General features: G+C 36.9%; 1 protein-coding gene across 3 annotated transcripts in view; it reads left to right on the top strand.

Annotated features, from left to right (window-relative positions):
• Pclo (piccolo (presynaptic cytomatrix protein)) overlaps positions 1 to 16,498 on the top strand; it is a 356,755-nt gene extending 340,257 nt beyond the window's left edge. For 2 of the 3 annotated variants that reach the window (XM_087659103.1, NM_020098.2), the window contains 3 exon segments: positions 9,581 to 9,715; positions 10,116 to 10,261; positions 11,948 to 16,498. In XM_087659103.1, the coding sequence (XP_087515229.1) occupies positions 9,581 to 9,715; positions 10,116 to 10,261; positions 11,948 to 12,088 (422 nt within the window). In that variant the 3' untranslated portion in view covers positions 12,089 to 16,498. 3 annotated transcript variants of the gene reach the window in all.
• The last annotated feature ends 870 nt before the right edge of the window (positions 16,499 to 17,368 follow it).

Below are 17,368 nucleotides of genomic sequence, written 5' to 3'. Positions count from 1 at the left end.
CACCCTTTCTAGTTCTAGCTGAACTCTGGCTGGCTGGCTGGTCTAGCTAACATCTTCTATCAAACTCCTCTCCAAACTGACTGTTTCAATCTGGTTTCCCTCAAGTTTTTCTCTGAATTTTTCTGCTTGGCCTGAAACTAATGTTGGCAATTTGTTCTAATCTTCTAGCTTCTTCCTCTCTGGCTTCAGTTGCCTCTGCTGACCTGCACAGAAGTCTATGAACTCACCAACAAGTTCAACTCTCTCTCTCCCTGAGCTGCTCTTAAATAGCTTCTCTTTCCTGTGCTGTTCACATGAGAGTTGGATGTATTCTATCTCTGACTCTGCCAAATCTTTCTCTGCTTCATCACTTTGTCTACCCCTTAATGAGAGGTCACTTTCAAACATGGCATATCTGTATTCCAGCCTGAGTGATTAAAGGCATATGGTAGACGTGTCTCCAGATTTCACAGATCTAGTTCTTTGGATGCGATCCCTTGCCAGAGCAGCCATATTGCTGGAAGAAGATTCCTCTATGCCTGTATCCCAGAACTGGAGAGATATAAACACAAGTATAAGGCTGGCCTCAGCTACACAGTTCATGAGTTCATGACCAGCCAGGTGTTGTTGTAAAATTATAAAAACCGACTGTCTTTTATCTCCCACTAGGCCCTGCACTGCAGTGCCCCAAGGTATCTGCTAGATATCTTGCAGAAACACACATCCCAACTCCGTGGTGGCCCAGTGTCTCTAGCCGCCCCACATTCTCTTACTATTAAATCTACACATGAAAGAACACACAACACAATAACCTCTGATCCAATTGGTAAGATATAATTGCCCACTTAAACATACAAAGCCCTATACACATCCATCCCTTAAGAATATTCATAACAACCTGTAAATACACAGAGTGGAATCTTAATGTCAACCTCCATGTTCTCTCCGTGGCCTCTCTGCAGTCTCTTCTTCTTCCCTCAAACTTTTCTCCCACCCATCCTTCCTTCTCTCCCAATGATAGGTCTCGTTCTATCTTGTACCTGCCTTTACCTGTGTAATGAAATCATCCCACAACTAGGTCTATAAGAAGTCATGCTTCAAAACATAATAAATATAATATATGATTTAGAAAATGTAATGAATGTCATAAAATGCAAATGATGAAAGCTTGTTAAGTTTCATTTGAGGAATAGTATCAATATTTTACTTGAATAATATTGAAATTTACAAAACAATAATTACATATATATGACATTGATACAGAGGGAATAATAAAAGTAAATGCAATAATTACTAACTATATGAGGAACTTTACATCACTGTTGACAAGTATGAGGACATGAGGAAAAATTCCATAAAAATTGGAGTTTAGGAATTATACAAAATTATTTAGGACAGAAGTTATCTAGTATTAGAGACCCAGAACTATATATTTTAAGAAAACTCAAAAGCTTAATCATATTACAAATATGAAATAGGTTACAAATAGTAACATTACATAATTTTATGTTACATACGTACTTGTAAGCCAAAGGGGCTTCCAGTTTTCTTTGTGAAACATGATAAACAGGTTGACTTTAAATTCCATGTTCATGAGGGATGATTTTAAACTCCTACATCCTTCTCCTCAACCTTCTAATTTCTCAGATCACCTACATTTGCCTGTGCCCCCACAGTAGGCTCAAACTTAGACCTAATGTGGTACCTGCCACCTCCCTATGATAGAGGATAAAATTTCTTACAAAAAAAAATCCACCTTAATTCCAGTAAGTGCAATAAGACCTATTCAGTCCAATAAAGGCTTTCTTGGCTTTGGTTTCAGTAATGAGAGGCGGGTGATAAGTTAGAGTGAACACATTTCCATAACACCAATTCTAACTTCCTTCACTGGCACCTGGAATCTGCTTCACTGAGAAGTACTCATTAATAGGTCTGTCTACTTTACGTGTCTTCATTTTTATAGTCTTCCCTTTTAAAAATTCTATCTTGTCATTCATTTCTTTTCCACATTAGAGACTTCCTATTTATTGAAATAACTCCCAAAGACAGCTTTGCCTACAATGATCTTGCACTAGGAAAAGTTGCTGAGACAAAATCAGAATTACATGAAGTTTAGTTAAGTGTTAGAGATATAGAGATTCTAACTGTGATTTCAAAGGAGTATTTTCTCAGGGACTGGAGAGGTGGCTCCGCAGTTAAGAGCAGTACTGCTGCTCTTGGAAGGCCCCAAATTCAGTTTCCAGCACCCAACTCACAGGCATCACAGCAGCTGTAACTCCAGCTCCAGCATCCTCCTCCCTCTTCCAGAGTATACAGGCAGTTGCACTGACATGTGCACACACATGCACATGCATATGCACGCACAGACTTAAGTATAATTAAAAAATAAAAATTTAAAGATAAAAATAAATGCTTCCTCAGTCAATATGCACACCAGTAAGTAACTGCAGCTTTAGCAAACATTTTCACAAAGATCTTATGTAAGTGTTTTAGAAATGTTTCTTTTTGTCTTCTGAGGCAGTCCTGGAACTCACTATTTAGACCAGGTTGCCTTGCACATAGAAATCTGCCTGCCTCTGCCACCCCAGTACTGGGATTAAAGGTGCCAGCCACCATACCTGGCAGTTTGGGGGGATTTTCCTTGAGTTTTTGTTGTTTGGTCTCGACCTTACATCTCCGACCCAAAGTGCACATATGGACAAAACCTTCAAGGGGACATTTTGCATATTTTAAGCCACTTAAAAGTTTTCTGGCCGATGCTTCCCTGATTTATAAAGTCTAGTACAGGGCTAACATAAACCACAAAAGTATTTCTGAAATCCTTTTATTCTAATACATTTTGAAGTGTGTTTTATAAAGACATTTTGTAAAGACCTTTTGCTGTGAATATCTCCACAAATGTGCCAATGTTGTGACAATCTTACAAAAAGTACAAGGTATCTGTGAGGCTCAGAACCCTAGACGTATTCTTAAATATACAAAACGCACAAACCAAACCACAATTTTCTATGAAATGGTGATTATGTCTACTATATGTTCCTTTTGGAGTGAGATAATTGTTTGTTAATTTTAGTGGTTTGTATTTCCCTAAAATACAAGTTAGATATTTCAGCCCTACATTAATGTGGGTACATAGATATGACAAATACACTTTTTTCAAATATGTGTGTAACTTTTTTTGAGAGAAGTGGGAACATCGCTGCATATTTTAATGAAAAGAAAAACACCTCAGAAAGTGCTAAAAAATAAATTCTGTTGAAAATAGAGATAATTTGACAATCACACTACTTGAAACATGTTATCTAGCTAAAGAGATAATAAGACCCAGCTTTGCCAAAATCAAATTAGACTATTCATTCTCTCTATAAATATTAATTTAAATGGAAAGAATATATTAATGTAAAATACAGGAAGGATTAACTTCAATAAATATTTTTACACATTATTTTATTTTTAAAATTTCACAGGTTAAGAAACTAAATTAAATATTAAGAGATTAACCATATATCACTTTAACACTTTCTTTCAATTTTAAATTCTACTGCTGCATTTAAAGCATGAGGAAGTGTGTTCTCTACCCATCCATCTTCCATTATATGATTGGCTGCCTGTGCTTCCTCCTTCAGTTTTCATTCAGCCCCCCACCCCACCCCTGTCTCATTCCTCCTTCCCTCCTCCCAATCTTCCCTCCCCCACTCCCCTCCCTACTCCCACTCCTCCCTCTCCCCTACCCCTCCCTCCTTCCTTCTTTCACATGTTCTCTTTTCTTCTCCTTGCCTTATTCCCTCTAGATGGTCTTTTAACATTTTAAGTATTCAGTCTTAATTATTTCACAATGACTGTGTTTCTTTTATACAGCAATGCACTCTTTCACAGGACTGATTCTTCCCCTGTCCATTCTTTAACCACATTTTTTTTTCTGTAAAGTGACATTAAATACATAAGCTCAACATGTAAGTTCATCAGTATTTCCAGGATTGTGAGATACTGGCTTAGTGTTCTATTGCTGTGAAGAGACTCCATGACCAAGACAACACTTATAAAAGAAAGCGATAGAGATGGCTTACAGTTTCGGAGGTTCAGTCCATCATGCTCATGGCAATGAATACGGCAGCATGCAGGCAGACATGGTGCTGGAGAAGGGACTGTGAGTTCTACGACCAGATCTACAGGCAACAGAAAGACGCTAGCTAGGCCTGGCTTGAGCACTTGACACTTAGAGGCCACCTCCTGTGGCCACATTTCCTATAATAAGTATCTACCCTCAGCAAGGCCACAGCTTGCAACAGTGCCTCTCCCTGGTGACCAAGCATTGAATCTATGAGGGCCTATTAAGGCCACTCTTATTCAAATCACCATAGATGATTGGGTATAATTGCCTTAATGCTTTCTCTACCCATGGTATTCATTACTTTTATCCACTTTTGTTTCCAGGTTTTTCTTATCGATGAATACTTTCTTATCTGTACAACTTGCATTTTTCAATTTCACTTCGTCTATTATGTGGTCATTTTGCTTTTGAAACGAACTTTGTATCTCTCGACCTCTGTCCGTCCTTCTTCTTTACTTTCTGACAGGGTCTCATGTGTGCCTGGTTGGCTTGAGCACACCATGCAGCAGAGGCTGGCTTTGAACTCTTGAGCCTCCTGTGTGTAGCCTCCCAAATGCAGGAATTACAGGCATGTGCCACGGGACTTGCTTTATTCTCTTATATGTTCCAGGTTTGTTCCACATTGCAGAATAAATTTATTTATATTTTGAGTAACATTATTGTTATTATTATTATTATTACTATTATTATCATCTATTTGGTAAATTGACACATAAAAATTATACATATTTGTAAGCCTCCATATAATGAATCAAATCATGTATACCTTGGATGAAATTCAGATCGGGTTAAACAGATTTATTGCTTCACATATATAGCGTTTCATTAGGTAGAAAACATTCAAGTTTTTCTCCAAGCTTTAGAATATTACTCTCCTACTACCATCAAAGAAGCATGGGTTTCAAGACTTCGATACATGAACATCAGTTGAAAATTTTTTCCCGCCATTTATCCTCTATTTCAAAAATATTATCACACAACTTCTGCGTATGTGGTGCCCTGGAACTCAAAGTTTCACCCAGATCTGGAGCAGGTGTGAAGACAGCAGACACTGATTTCTTTTTATCTTCACAGAAGCATCTGCTTCAGAAGGAAAAAAAATCACTCAAAAAACTGCTTTAGGATGACTTCAGTAAACATGTCCTTTACTCTCTTCAGTGAGAAATATTAAAGAGTGAGCTGGAAAATCTTTGAATAGAGTGAATCTTATCAGACGTTCCACAAGCATCCCACAGTGAAGGATGTGAAGTTAAACTTTCAAGAAGGAAGCACATAGTGTGATGACTCAGGAACTTTAATTAGCAAGTGTTTCAAGGTGAGAAGGCTAGGAGGCAACAGATCATTAGCTATTGGAGTTTGGGCCTAGAAAAATAGGCTATGGCCTATAACGTGTATTCCTCAGGGAGAAAATGCTTCAGTATCTTCAATGCAATCACTTTTGTCCACTTCTATTGGCTCCAAAGAGTGAGGGTCCCTTACATGATTATTTACTTTAGAGTGAGAATTCTCTTTAGAATGGAAGTCATCAGAGAGGGGGGGTGGGGAAAGCAAAGGATCATGGGAGGTGCATACGATCCAGTGACCCTATATACATGTATGAAAATGTCACAATAAAGCCCAATTTTTTTACAGTTATTATATACTGGTAATAATTTTTAAAAAGACCCCCCCCCGACCCCGCAATACCCAATCTCAGGAATGAATGGTTTGACAAATGGAGGATGCCTGTCTATCTTTCTATAGTTTGTTGGACGTGGATCCCAGTCACGTGGTTATCAATTTACCCACCTATCCAGTTTTGGTTTGATTTGTTCCTTTGAGATTCAAAGTAATCAATCCAGCAAACGCAGAAATGTCTTCACACTCTGAAGAGATAATGTAGCCTTTGTGAATTCCTTGGATGTGGTGTTGGAGTTTCAGTTGTGGGTCAACAGGACTGTTTATTCCGGACTTCTGAGACTCAGACAACCCCAGGGTGATGAGCGACTGTCAGCTCAAAGGCTTAGGTCCAGCATGAATGATTACTTAAAATTCCTATTTACATTTATTTTTAAATTAGAATTTTAAAACTCTAATGTTGACAAACATAATCCATAAAAATAAGGCTCTTTTGCTTTTTTTAAAGTACAAATATATATCCTGAAAACAAATGTTTGAGAATACATTGTGTTTAGAGATTGTCAATAAATTCTTATGCTGTGAATGTGGAAATAAAGTTGTTATGTGACCCCAGTGAACAGTGCCTTGGATTTCCCATATGATGATCCTATCTGCTAACAAATTTCTTTTCCCTTGCATTTCAGTGAATCCCCATCCTACTTCCAGCCCTAGATCTTTTCCAGGAGTAATTCTAATGTTACATTATTTTTGAAACCAGACTTCAGAATGGTTCTTCCTAGTAATTGATTTATTCATAGAAATATCTAATTAAATTATCTTTTCACAATAGGTGAAAAAATCCTGAGTCTGGATTAGTGGTTTTTTATATTTTCTTTTTAAACATGGCTGCCAGCAACGTATTCTCAGACATTTGCTTTTAGGCTATGTTTGTACTGTTAAAGAATCAGGGGAGTTCTATTTATGTGGATTAGATTTATCAGCATCAGAAACATAAGATTCTGATTTAAATATAAACATGCATTGATACTGACTTATGCATTTTAGACATACTGTATCCTTCCTGTGAGGACGCTCAGCTCAAAGTAAAAGAATGAACAAGTTGTGCATCAGTGAATGAGTCCATGAGTTGATAGAGGAATGGTGGAGTCACAGCAGGTTTGATGTGGCATGGAAAGTTCTTTCAATAATAAAAGCTAAAATTCTAGAAGAAACTACAATGAATCTAGTCTGTAACATTTACACTTTTTGCCTTACGCAGATTTTTTTTCTTTACACATCACCACCATATATATTTATAAAGGAAACAGGAAATAGAAACTCTATACACTAAGATTTGGGTGTGCTACCCTGTATTCTTGAGCAAGCCTTGTCAAAAACAACTGCTGGCAAACAGTTAAAAGACTGTTTCCTAGATCTCCCATGCTCATGGATTGGCAGGACTAATATAGTAAAAATGGCCATTTTACCAAAATCGATCTACAGATTCAATGCAATCCCCATCAAAATACCAATCCAATTCTTCAAAGAGTTAGACAGAACAATTTGCAAATTCCTGTGGAATAACAAAAAACCCAGGATAGCTAAAACTATCCTCAGCAATAAAAGGACTTCAGGGGGAATCACTATCCCTGAATTCAAGCAGTATTACAGAGCAATAGTGATAAAAACTGCATGGTATTGGTACAGAGACAGACAGATAGACCAATGGAACAGAATTGAAGACCCAGAAATGAACCCACACACCTATGGGCACTTGATTTTTGACAAAGGAGCCAAAACCGTCAAATGGAAAAAAGATAGCATTTTCAGCAAATGGTGCTGGTTCAACTGGAGGTCAACATGTAGAAGAATGCAGATCGATTCATGCTTATCACCCTGTACAAAGCTTAAGTCCAAGTGGATCAAGGACCTCCACATCAAACCAGATACACTCAAACTAATAGAAGAAAAACTAGGGCAGCATCATGGGCACTGGAAAAAATTTCCTGAACAAAACACCAATGGCTTATGCTCTAAGATCAAGAACCGACAAATGGGATCTCATAAAACTGCAAAGCTTCTGTAAGGCAAAGGACACTGTGGTTAGGACACAACGGCAACCAACAGATTGGGAAAAGATCTTTACCAATCCTACAACACATACAGGCCTTATATCCAAAATATACAAAGAACTCAAGAAGTTAGACCGCAGGGAAACAAATAACCCTATTAAAAAATGGGGTTCAGAGCTAAACAAAGAATTCACAGCTGAGGAATGCCGAATGGCTGAGAAACACCTAAAGAAATGTTCAACATCTTTAGTCATAAGGGAAATGCAAATCAAAACAACCCTGAGATTTCACCTCATACCAGTGAGAATGGCTAAGATTAAAAACTCAGGTGACAGCAGATGCTGGCGAGGATGCGGAGAAAGAGGAACACTCCTCCATTGTTGGTGGGATTGCAGACTGGTACAACCATTCTGGAAATCAGTCTGGAGGTTCCTCAGAAAATTGGACATTGAACTGCCTGAGGATCCAGCTATACCTCTCTTGGGCATATACCCAAAAGATGCCCCAACATATAAAAAAGACACGTGCTCCACTATGTTCATCGCAGCCTTATTTCTAATAGCCAGAAGTTGGAAAGAACCCAGATGCCCTTCAACAGAGGAATGGATACAGAAAATGTGGTACATCTACACAATGGAATATTACTCAGCTATCAAAAACAATGACTTTATGAAATTCGTAGGCAAATGGTTGGAACTGGAAAATATCATCCTGAGTGAGGTAACCCAATCACAGAAAAACACACATGGTGTGCACTCATTGATAAGTGGCTATTAGCCCAAATGCTTGAATTACCCTAGATGCCTAGAACAAATGAAACTCAAGACGGATGATCAAAATGTGAATGCTTCACTCCTTCTTTAAAAGGGCAACAAGAATACCCTTGGCAGGGAATAGAGAGGCAAAGATTAAAACAGACACAGAAGGAACACCCATTCAGAGCCTGCCCCACATGTGGCCCATACATATACAGCCACCCAATTAGACAAGATGGATGAAGCAAAGAAGTGCAGACCTACAGGAGCCGGATGTAGATCGCTCCTGAGAGACACAGCCAGAATACAGCAAACACAGAGGTGAATGCCAGCAGCAAACCACTGAACTGAGAATAGGACCCCCGTTGAAGGAATCAGAGAAAGAACTGGAAGAGCTTGAAGGGCCTCAAGACCCCATATGTACAACAATGCCAAGCAACCAGAGCTTCCAGGGACTAAGCCACTACCTAAAGACTATACATGGACTGACCCTGGACTCTGACGTCATAGGTAGCGGTGAATATCCTACTAAGAGCACCAGTGGAAGGGGAAGCCCTGGGTCCTGCTAAGACTGAACCCCCAGTGAACTAGATTGTTGGGGGGAGGGCGGCAATGGGGGGAGGATGGGGAGTTGGATGTTTGCCCGGAAACCGGGAAACAGAATAACACTCGAAATGTATATAAGAAATACTCAAGTTAATAAAAAAAAGACTGTTTCCTATATATTGTATTAGAATTTTGTGAACCCCATGTTTGTTTTTCCTACTGCAAGGCTACCTCTTCAAACTTAAGATTCCACAGCTGAATACCACATCTACTTAGAATTTCTTTGGTCTACCATCATGTTTAGCATGCTTTCTTACAAGTATCTGAATGAAGTAATCCCCATGAAGCTATTTATTCCTTAAGGGCTTGAACTGTGCATTTTATCTATAACATACAATAAAGCGTTTAATACTTAATAAAAAAAATCCAGTAAGTGAACATCTGGAGCAGTGGTTAAGCTAAATAATTAATAAGTAGCATTAATTATTCTTCAACTTGTTTTCGTTGAATTCTTCTAGGTAAAACTCAAGTAATGGGAGAAATCAAGCTAGCATTGAAGAAGGAAATGAAAACAGATGGTGAACAGCTAATAGTTGAAATTCTCCAGTGCAGAAATATTACCTACAAATTTAAGTCTCCAGATCATTTACCAGGTATCTACTGTCATGATATGATCAATGAAGGATATCTACTAGTTTTCTAGAACCATCCCTTAAACATGACAAGAGATTTTAGGTAAAATGTCACCTGTGCATGAAATACATTAAAAATGTGCTAAAAATAATTTAACTTTCACTTTAAGGATAGAATCATTTTCCTAGACTTTAGCTAGATTTTTCAGCATAAAAATTAGAGTGCTACACAAAATAAGCAACCATTAAGTAAAATTAATTTAAATTCATAAGAAAATACTATACTTATAATCACTTTACGATTTCTGCTACAAATTGTACACAGTCTGCTATGCTTGTATATTACATGGTGAGAACGTCAGCATACAGCAGAAAATGTGATTGATTGATGGGTACTTAATGGGCTTATTCTTATTTTCAGATTTATATGTGAAACTATATGTGATAAACATCTCTACCCAAAAAAAGGTTATTAAAAAGAAGACAAGGGTATGCCGACATGATCGAGAGCCTTCTTTTAATGAAACTTTTAGATTCAGCCTAAGTCCTGCGGGCCATTCGCTTCAGGTAACTGTGTTATAGATTACTGATTTACCTTTCTATTCATATTATTACACTTATTATTCACTCAGTTATTCTGTGTTTAGACACTGATCATATGCTGCATGATAGCTAATCATTAGAATATCACCAATGGAGCCCTGTGAACCCCTTAATGCATTCACTCTGTCCGGTTCCCCACTGGTTCACTACTCTGTTTTGCTACTTTGGGTGGATTTTTCTTGCCCTCATGGCCGCTCTCCCTAATTCTTTTGGCTCTCTACCTTGCTACCTACAACAACTTGGTAATATCTGGCCTTCTTCTCACTGATGTCTCATCTCTTTGAATTCATCACACTGCTGCCAGAGTTATCTTTACCAAACACTTTGATTTCTATTAAAGCTGTCTGGTGAAATGTCATTTTCTTGTATCATTCAAGGTCCTCCAAAGTAGGCTTTATTTATATTGATTTGGCCTCAGTTCCTTGTCACTTTTCTATATTCCAGACACATCTGAGTCTTTTTAAATTACACTAAGCCTTGAGTTCTTTGCTCGTATTTTCCTCCCTTTGAAAGCTTCTTTCTCGTGTATTCCCATGGCCCAACTTTCAATACTCATTTTTATTGAGAACCCTGAGTATAATTCATAACACCTCATTCACTCACTTTCTCACTTCTCTATTAAGCAGTGTTTCTCCTATTCGATAATTTATATGTTTACATCTTACTGTTTTTCTATGGCAAAGCTTAATTTTCATTAGCTTTTTCCCTGTAGTCTAGCAGAATGATTATCAAAAAACATGCCTTCAAGTAGACATGTGGGGAAAGGAAATGTGGATAGAGAAGATATGGAAAGATATGAAATCATTCCATGATACAAGTACTGAATAACTTGCAGTGGAGTTGAACACATATTAAAAATACAAGTTCAGTGCTTGGAGGCATAACTCAGTGATTGAAACTCCAAACTGCTATTCCAGAGAACCAAAGTTCACCACCCAAGACCCACATCAGCTGGCTCTCAACCTCCTGTATCTTCAGCTTCAAGGGCTCTGAAATTGTCTTCAGGACTCCTGCAGACATGCATCCACATAAATTAAAACATATATGCACATACCTTATATACATATATTTGAAAAGACCAAGTTAAGCTTCATTTATAGAACTAGTATAAATCACTAAAGACTAAAAACTCTAAATCCTATACAGACAAATGTATCATTCAGAGATTAAATTAAGAGAGGAGAGCCACAAGAATGGAGTTTTCCTAAAATTAACTTAATATGAAGATAGGGACTTGAATGATTTAAAAAAGTATGTGAAGTCTCTAAACCCAAAACTGATAGTTATATATGGAATTATGGATTTTAAATATGAAAGTTTTCATCAATTTAAGCATATCTAATTAGAATGAGTATTATATTATGTATATTATATTATTTATATTATATTATATTATGTTTGCCTATCCTTCAGAGTGTGTGATTTGGGGATATAGTAAAATTTAAGAAAGACAAATAGAAATGTTGATCTGAACTAATTTATATTAATAGATATTTCAAGAACATCTCTGCTTTCTTTCAAGAACATGTAATATGTCCTCATATCTCCCTCTCTTCCTGGTTATCTTTTTATGATTAAAATTTCTTAAACATCAGAAAAATGTTCAAATGTGTGTCTCTATCTACATATAATTCTGGCTGTGATTTCTAGATTTTACTTTTCTCCAATGGAGGGAAGTTTATGAAGAAGACATTGATTGGAGAAGCATGTATCTGGCTTGACAAAGTGGATCTGAGGAAAAGAATAGTCAATTGGCACAAATTGTTGGTGAGTCCCACTCAAACACACTGAGGACGTTGTCTGCTCAGGGTGAGGAAACAGCTCTGCAGCCTCAGATCGAAACTGGAGTTGAACACTACTGTGCTGATCTACATTTTCCAGGGCAAACATGAGATCGCAAGCAAGAAGCAAACAGACAGCCTTGCTGTGGCACACAAAGAGACTTGAAAAGTTCACGTGTTGAAAGCAAACTGACGAAAACAGGCCAGAGACACTGGATTGCTCATAGCTGTGAAGAGAAGCTCTGAGAGAAGATTTGACTTTTTAAGATAAATATCTTTGATCAGACTGAGTTGGAACTGGAAAAAAAGTGGCACAAAGGTTATTAAGGTGTTGAAAGGTAGTGTGAAAGCAATCGCTTAAATACACGTAACCTTGTTGAGGAAAAAAAATTGATGTAATGAATCTTGGTTTTCAAAAGATCAAAACTCCTTGTCTTATATTCTCATGAAACTTCCTGTTTTGGAATTCTGACATAAGATTCAATTCTGAGTTTTCTACAGGACCAGAAGGTGACTGTGTTTATGGGGAAAATTAAGCCAGAGTTATGAACAATGGATTTTTAGATTACACAGTGCATGTTTTCCCTGTGTCTAAGTTAGAAAGCTATACAGCAGTAGGTCTAAATTCTATGTGACAAAAGCACATCAGTTTTGGTGTATTTTAAAATAGTGAAGAGTGAAGATACTAGTAGGTTAAAGTGAAATTTTATTTATCTAGAACAAAAACAAAACAAAAAAATTAGAGACTGGATATTAAAGAAGAATGTTAACCCACAAAACATGTACCTTGGTTGAAAACATTACAATATCCATAATTTGCATCAAGTCAAGGTGTTCTCAACTGTACACATGAAGGTATATAGAGTAATAGGTGTGCCCTAAGAAAAGGGTTGCCCGTTCTCTGAGGAACTGCTATTACATGTATCATATTGCATATTTCCTTTCTCTTGCAAAATGTACTGTCAGAGACCTAAAATTATTGTTCTCGCAAACGAACTCTATTTGTCATATGACATTAATTAAACTCTTGTCATTTCCTGATTTTCCATGTTTTTCTCTAAACTGAATGACTACATAATGAACATTCTGATGTCAATGCCATGTTCCTTCTCCTCTTCTGCTTTCTTGCTAGGGATATCAGAATTAGAAATCACACGGGATGGGAAAGGATGTAAGGGTCAATGTTTGAAATTAAAACATATTTGACTTGTTTTAATAGTATAGACTCAAACAACCCATGTACGAACCAGTAAAAATGAAGCATTCTCTTTCCCCATCAACCACCAATGCCAATAGAGAAAGTAACACAGAAACTGTGGGAAACGCATTCAGCTGGGATGAAAATTCTGGCTTCTAGTCCTGATTTTACTACTCACTTTGCACAGATCACCTTGCAAATCTCATGTAAACTCACTATCCCCCAAAATAATGGTGTATAAAGAACATATGAGATGGGGAAGCACATTTTCAAATATAGCTTTATATATAAACTGAGAGTTAATTATTAGGTAGCTTTTTAATTCTCAAATTTTATATGTGAGGAACAACTTCCAACTATTGGTGAGCATTACCATGGAAAAAAGCAGTCAATTGTTCCAAATCGCGTTTGTATTTAAATATAAACTTCCATTTCACATGAAAAAGATTGGATATTAAGTAAAAATTATTTGTCACACCAAATTTATCGAAGTGCACGATTAGAATCCAATCCCCAAAACAAACCAAAAAATAAACTAACTTGCTTTGTAGAGTTTTGAACCCAAAAGCTGTTGCTTTACTTAAGATGAAAGTCTAGTCGGATTAAAGGAAATCATCTCAAAATTATTGGTTGGATATTGAATTTTCTCATATTTTAGAGAAAAACATTATGTAAAACACTTGGAGTAAAGGATTTCTGGTATATGACAAATTATATATCTTACGCTGATGAAAAAAATTTAAATCCACATTGCTTGTCCTAAAATACCACCACTCACTTCCCTCCATCTTTTTCTCCCTCTTCCCAGACAATGCGATGCCCTTTACCACTGATGGTCTTCTAAAGTAAACAATGGGAGACGTGAAATTTCAAAGCTAGGATGTTGCTACCACTCTAGTTTTAGAGACTGCTACATCTGCTGGTGGTTGCCATGGATATTTCCAGCAGACAATCTCACTTGAGGAAGCCTATAATCAGTCCCAAAGGAGGGGGAAAGACGTCTAAGACGATCTTCTGACATCAAAAGGCTCTGCCATTTGTTCCTCACAGTGGGCTCTGGTTCTGTTCTACAGCACTGGTACTCCAACTGTTCCCTGGAAGGTTGTATAGCACAGCACGGTAGCTTACTCCTTTCTAGTTACACCTTACACAGACAGACCACCAGAGCAAGATCATCCTGAGTAGCTAGCTATTAAGCATGGAAGAATGGAAGGCTTCCTAATACAGCTGCCCCTCAGTTCTAAGAAGCTAGTTATGGGTTAGATCGATCAGACCAATCAAGAGAGTCAGTGACAGAGCTTCTGATCATGCACCAGCATTCCCCTTGAGAAAGGAAAAGATCCTGCCAGTGTGCCAAGTTTGCAGCTGATGAAACTCCTAGGTTGTAACTGGAATTGCTCTATGCAACACCAATTCTTATACGAGTGCACTTCTGAGGGACGCTGATTGCCCTTCTCACAACAAAACTATTTCTTTTTTAATTGCAAATAGGGCTCTTAGTGTTTTTTTACTTTTTTGTAAATAACACGATACATGATTTTCCACTTTTTATTTTACTTTATGTTATTAGAATTAGCTTTTTATCTTAATAGTAACAATTTATAATCTCTAATTACTAGATTAGTAATCTTCTTGCAACACTTGAACCTTGAGAAGTATTTCATTTCCCTACTAGTCCATTGAGTCATCAGATATGAAAGTTACCTGCTGGTTTAAATTTATTATTAAGAGGTCTTTCAATAGAGAAGAAAAAGCACAGAGTGAATTTTTATATAAGATGGAAAATTATAGAATCATAATTATAGATACAGATAACACTAGTAGCAAGAAGTTGGTGTTTTCTCTGATTTTACTTAATATTAAGAAAAATTTTGGTGACTCTAAACTCATTTGATTACCTTTTGTGTTTTAAAGGAAAAATACTGAATACTAAGGGATAGTAATTACCCTTGAATCCTTACTATGGTCCATATTTTAATAGATCATGATAGTTAAATATACATTCTCTGCATATCTATGAGGTTGACTGGGGGAATCATATACACTAGACTAGTTGTATCCTGGGAATATTATAGCTGGTAACCAGCTGATATTGATTCTCACTATAGAATGGTTGTTATGATGTTGGTGGTAGTCATAGTAGCAATAGCGGTGGCAGTGATACGGAGTAAAATAAATTATTTGTTACTATATTGTGCCCAGTTTCTTAGAAATGATTTAATCAATGCTTCATTTCATTAAAGTATCATAAAGATGTTTATAGTATTTTTTTACTTTATTATTTAAATCATAACTAACAATATTTTTAAAAGCTTATTTTAATTGCTATAATGTCAAACTGTCCAAAATTAGCCAACTACAGCTACATGTGTTTATAACTATACGTATGAGAGGTGTAACTTTCCCTCCTTTTGAGTTTGAAATGAAAGTGAAAGCTCAATAACCATGAGCTTTTCCCTTAATAGTTGTTTGCCTTTAGTGACACAAGGATGAATGAATGAGTGAAACCTATATTCTCATTGACTATGACACATGGATGTTTTCTGTATGTCTCGTGTGGCTATTATTGAAGATTTACATTAAACAAAAATCTAATCAAGTCCTTTATCTGATAGGTAGACTGAGAGCTTTTTCTGAGTCTGTTACCCTGTATATACCTAGACATTTGGAAACATAGCAACTGTAGAACTAGCCTCATCCTTTGGAAGTCAGCATGTGACTGTGATTATCATTCGACTGTATCTGTACATTCGTTCCGTGACGTGCTCAGGTGCTCCCACTACTGATTAAATGTGTGTGCTAATATCTTAACAACACATCTGTTTAAAAACGGTGTTTCTTGTCTAAGAAAAGTTTAAAAACCTAATAAAATTTATTTCCAACCGAACATGAAGTTCTTGGAGATGTGTCTCGTTTCTGACGATATGTTGCATGCTTTCTTGGTGATTTGCTAATCTTTTTATTATTTTCTTGTTTACCAAACAGTCTGAAACCTTAATGAACAAATGCTAACTCTTGGGCTAGTGATTGTATAAACCAACCTGAAAATAAACAAGAATTGTGTAGAGACAAAATGCTTGTAAATCTGTCTTGAGTTTTACTCTCTGTAAAAAACATGTCTTGGTTTTGTGACTGTACACAGTTGTATCTTGATAACTTATGTAAACTGTGCTGTATAAAGGCTGTCATATCAGTCTTACCAATAAATAATGAAAATATCAACTTTGGCATCTTGTGTTTACCAATGAACTTCTCTGTCCAGGCATGTGTATACTTATACATTGTCAGGCAAAGCTTAAAATTACTATCTTATCACAAAAAGGTAAGGAAAATCCAAGACTTTGAGTATAGATACTAGCTTCTGTATGTAGAAGGTTAAAACAGAAGAATTCGTTTTGTTGTCTGTTATTTTCTTGGTGAGTAGGTATGAAATCGCCCACTCAGAAAGCAGAGGAAGTTGATGGAGATTAACAGTTGGAAGAGAGAAAGAGAGACTTAAAATAGTTCTCAAGCAGAGTGAAAGACTAAGGAAAAGATATGGAAGCTGGACCATTCATCAGCCTGAACACAGAGTTTACATGTATAAGGACTTGATAAACTCTAATTAGCGCAGACCTCATCATATGCATTAAATACGTGCACATAAGTATGGATTATAGAATGAGATGATTTTAAACCACTTAGTGATAAACATTTAAAAAAAAAGAAGTAAACAAAAGTAAAGGGTAATGGACTAGGGGAAAGGTACAAGTGCATTACAAAATTGCACAAGAAATAGAATCTCTGCATAAGTTTGCAAAACATCAGGTGTCCATGCTGGAAGAGTGGCTGAGACACTGACTAGAATTTACCCCTTGAGCAGAGAGAATGAGAATTACAGCTGAGGGAATACTGCTAGCAAGATGCAGGAAAGGCTGTGGGTTTCCAAGCTCAAGTCTCAGGGAAGCTTACAGCGATGGACATCTGCAATGAGTGGTCCATGAGGCATTAGAGTCTGAGGCATAAACCGCCAAGAATGCTTGTCTCATGGAACAAGTGTAGAGCAGTAGAACAGCCAATGTGCTTCAGCAGGGGCTACATTTAGTTTTCTTT

The sequence above is a fragment of the Rattus norvegicus genome, chromosome 4 (genome assembly GCF_021556685.1).
Source record: "Rattus norvegicus strain SHRSP/BbbUtx chromosome 4, alternate assembly SHRSP_T2T, whole genome shotgun sequence".
Taxonomy (NCBI): Eukaryota; Metazoa; Chordata; class Mammalia; order Rodentia; family Muridae; genus Rattus; species Rattus norvegicus.
Note: the sequence above shows the minus strand (reverse complement) of the source record. Positions and strands in the feature narration are given on the sequence as shown.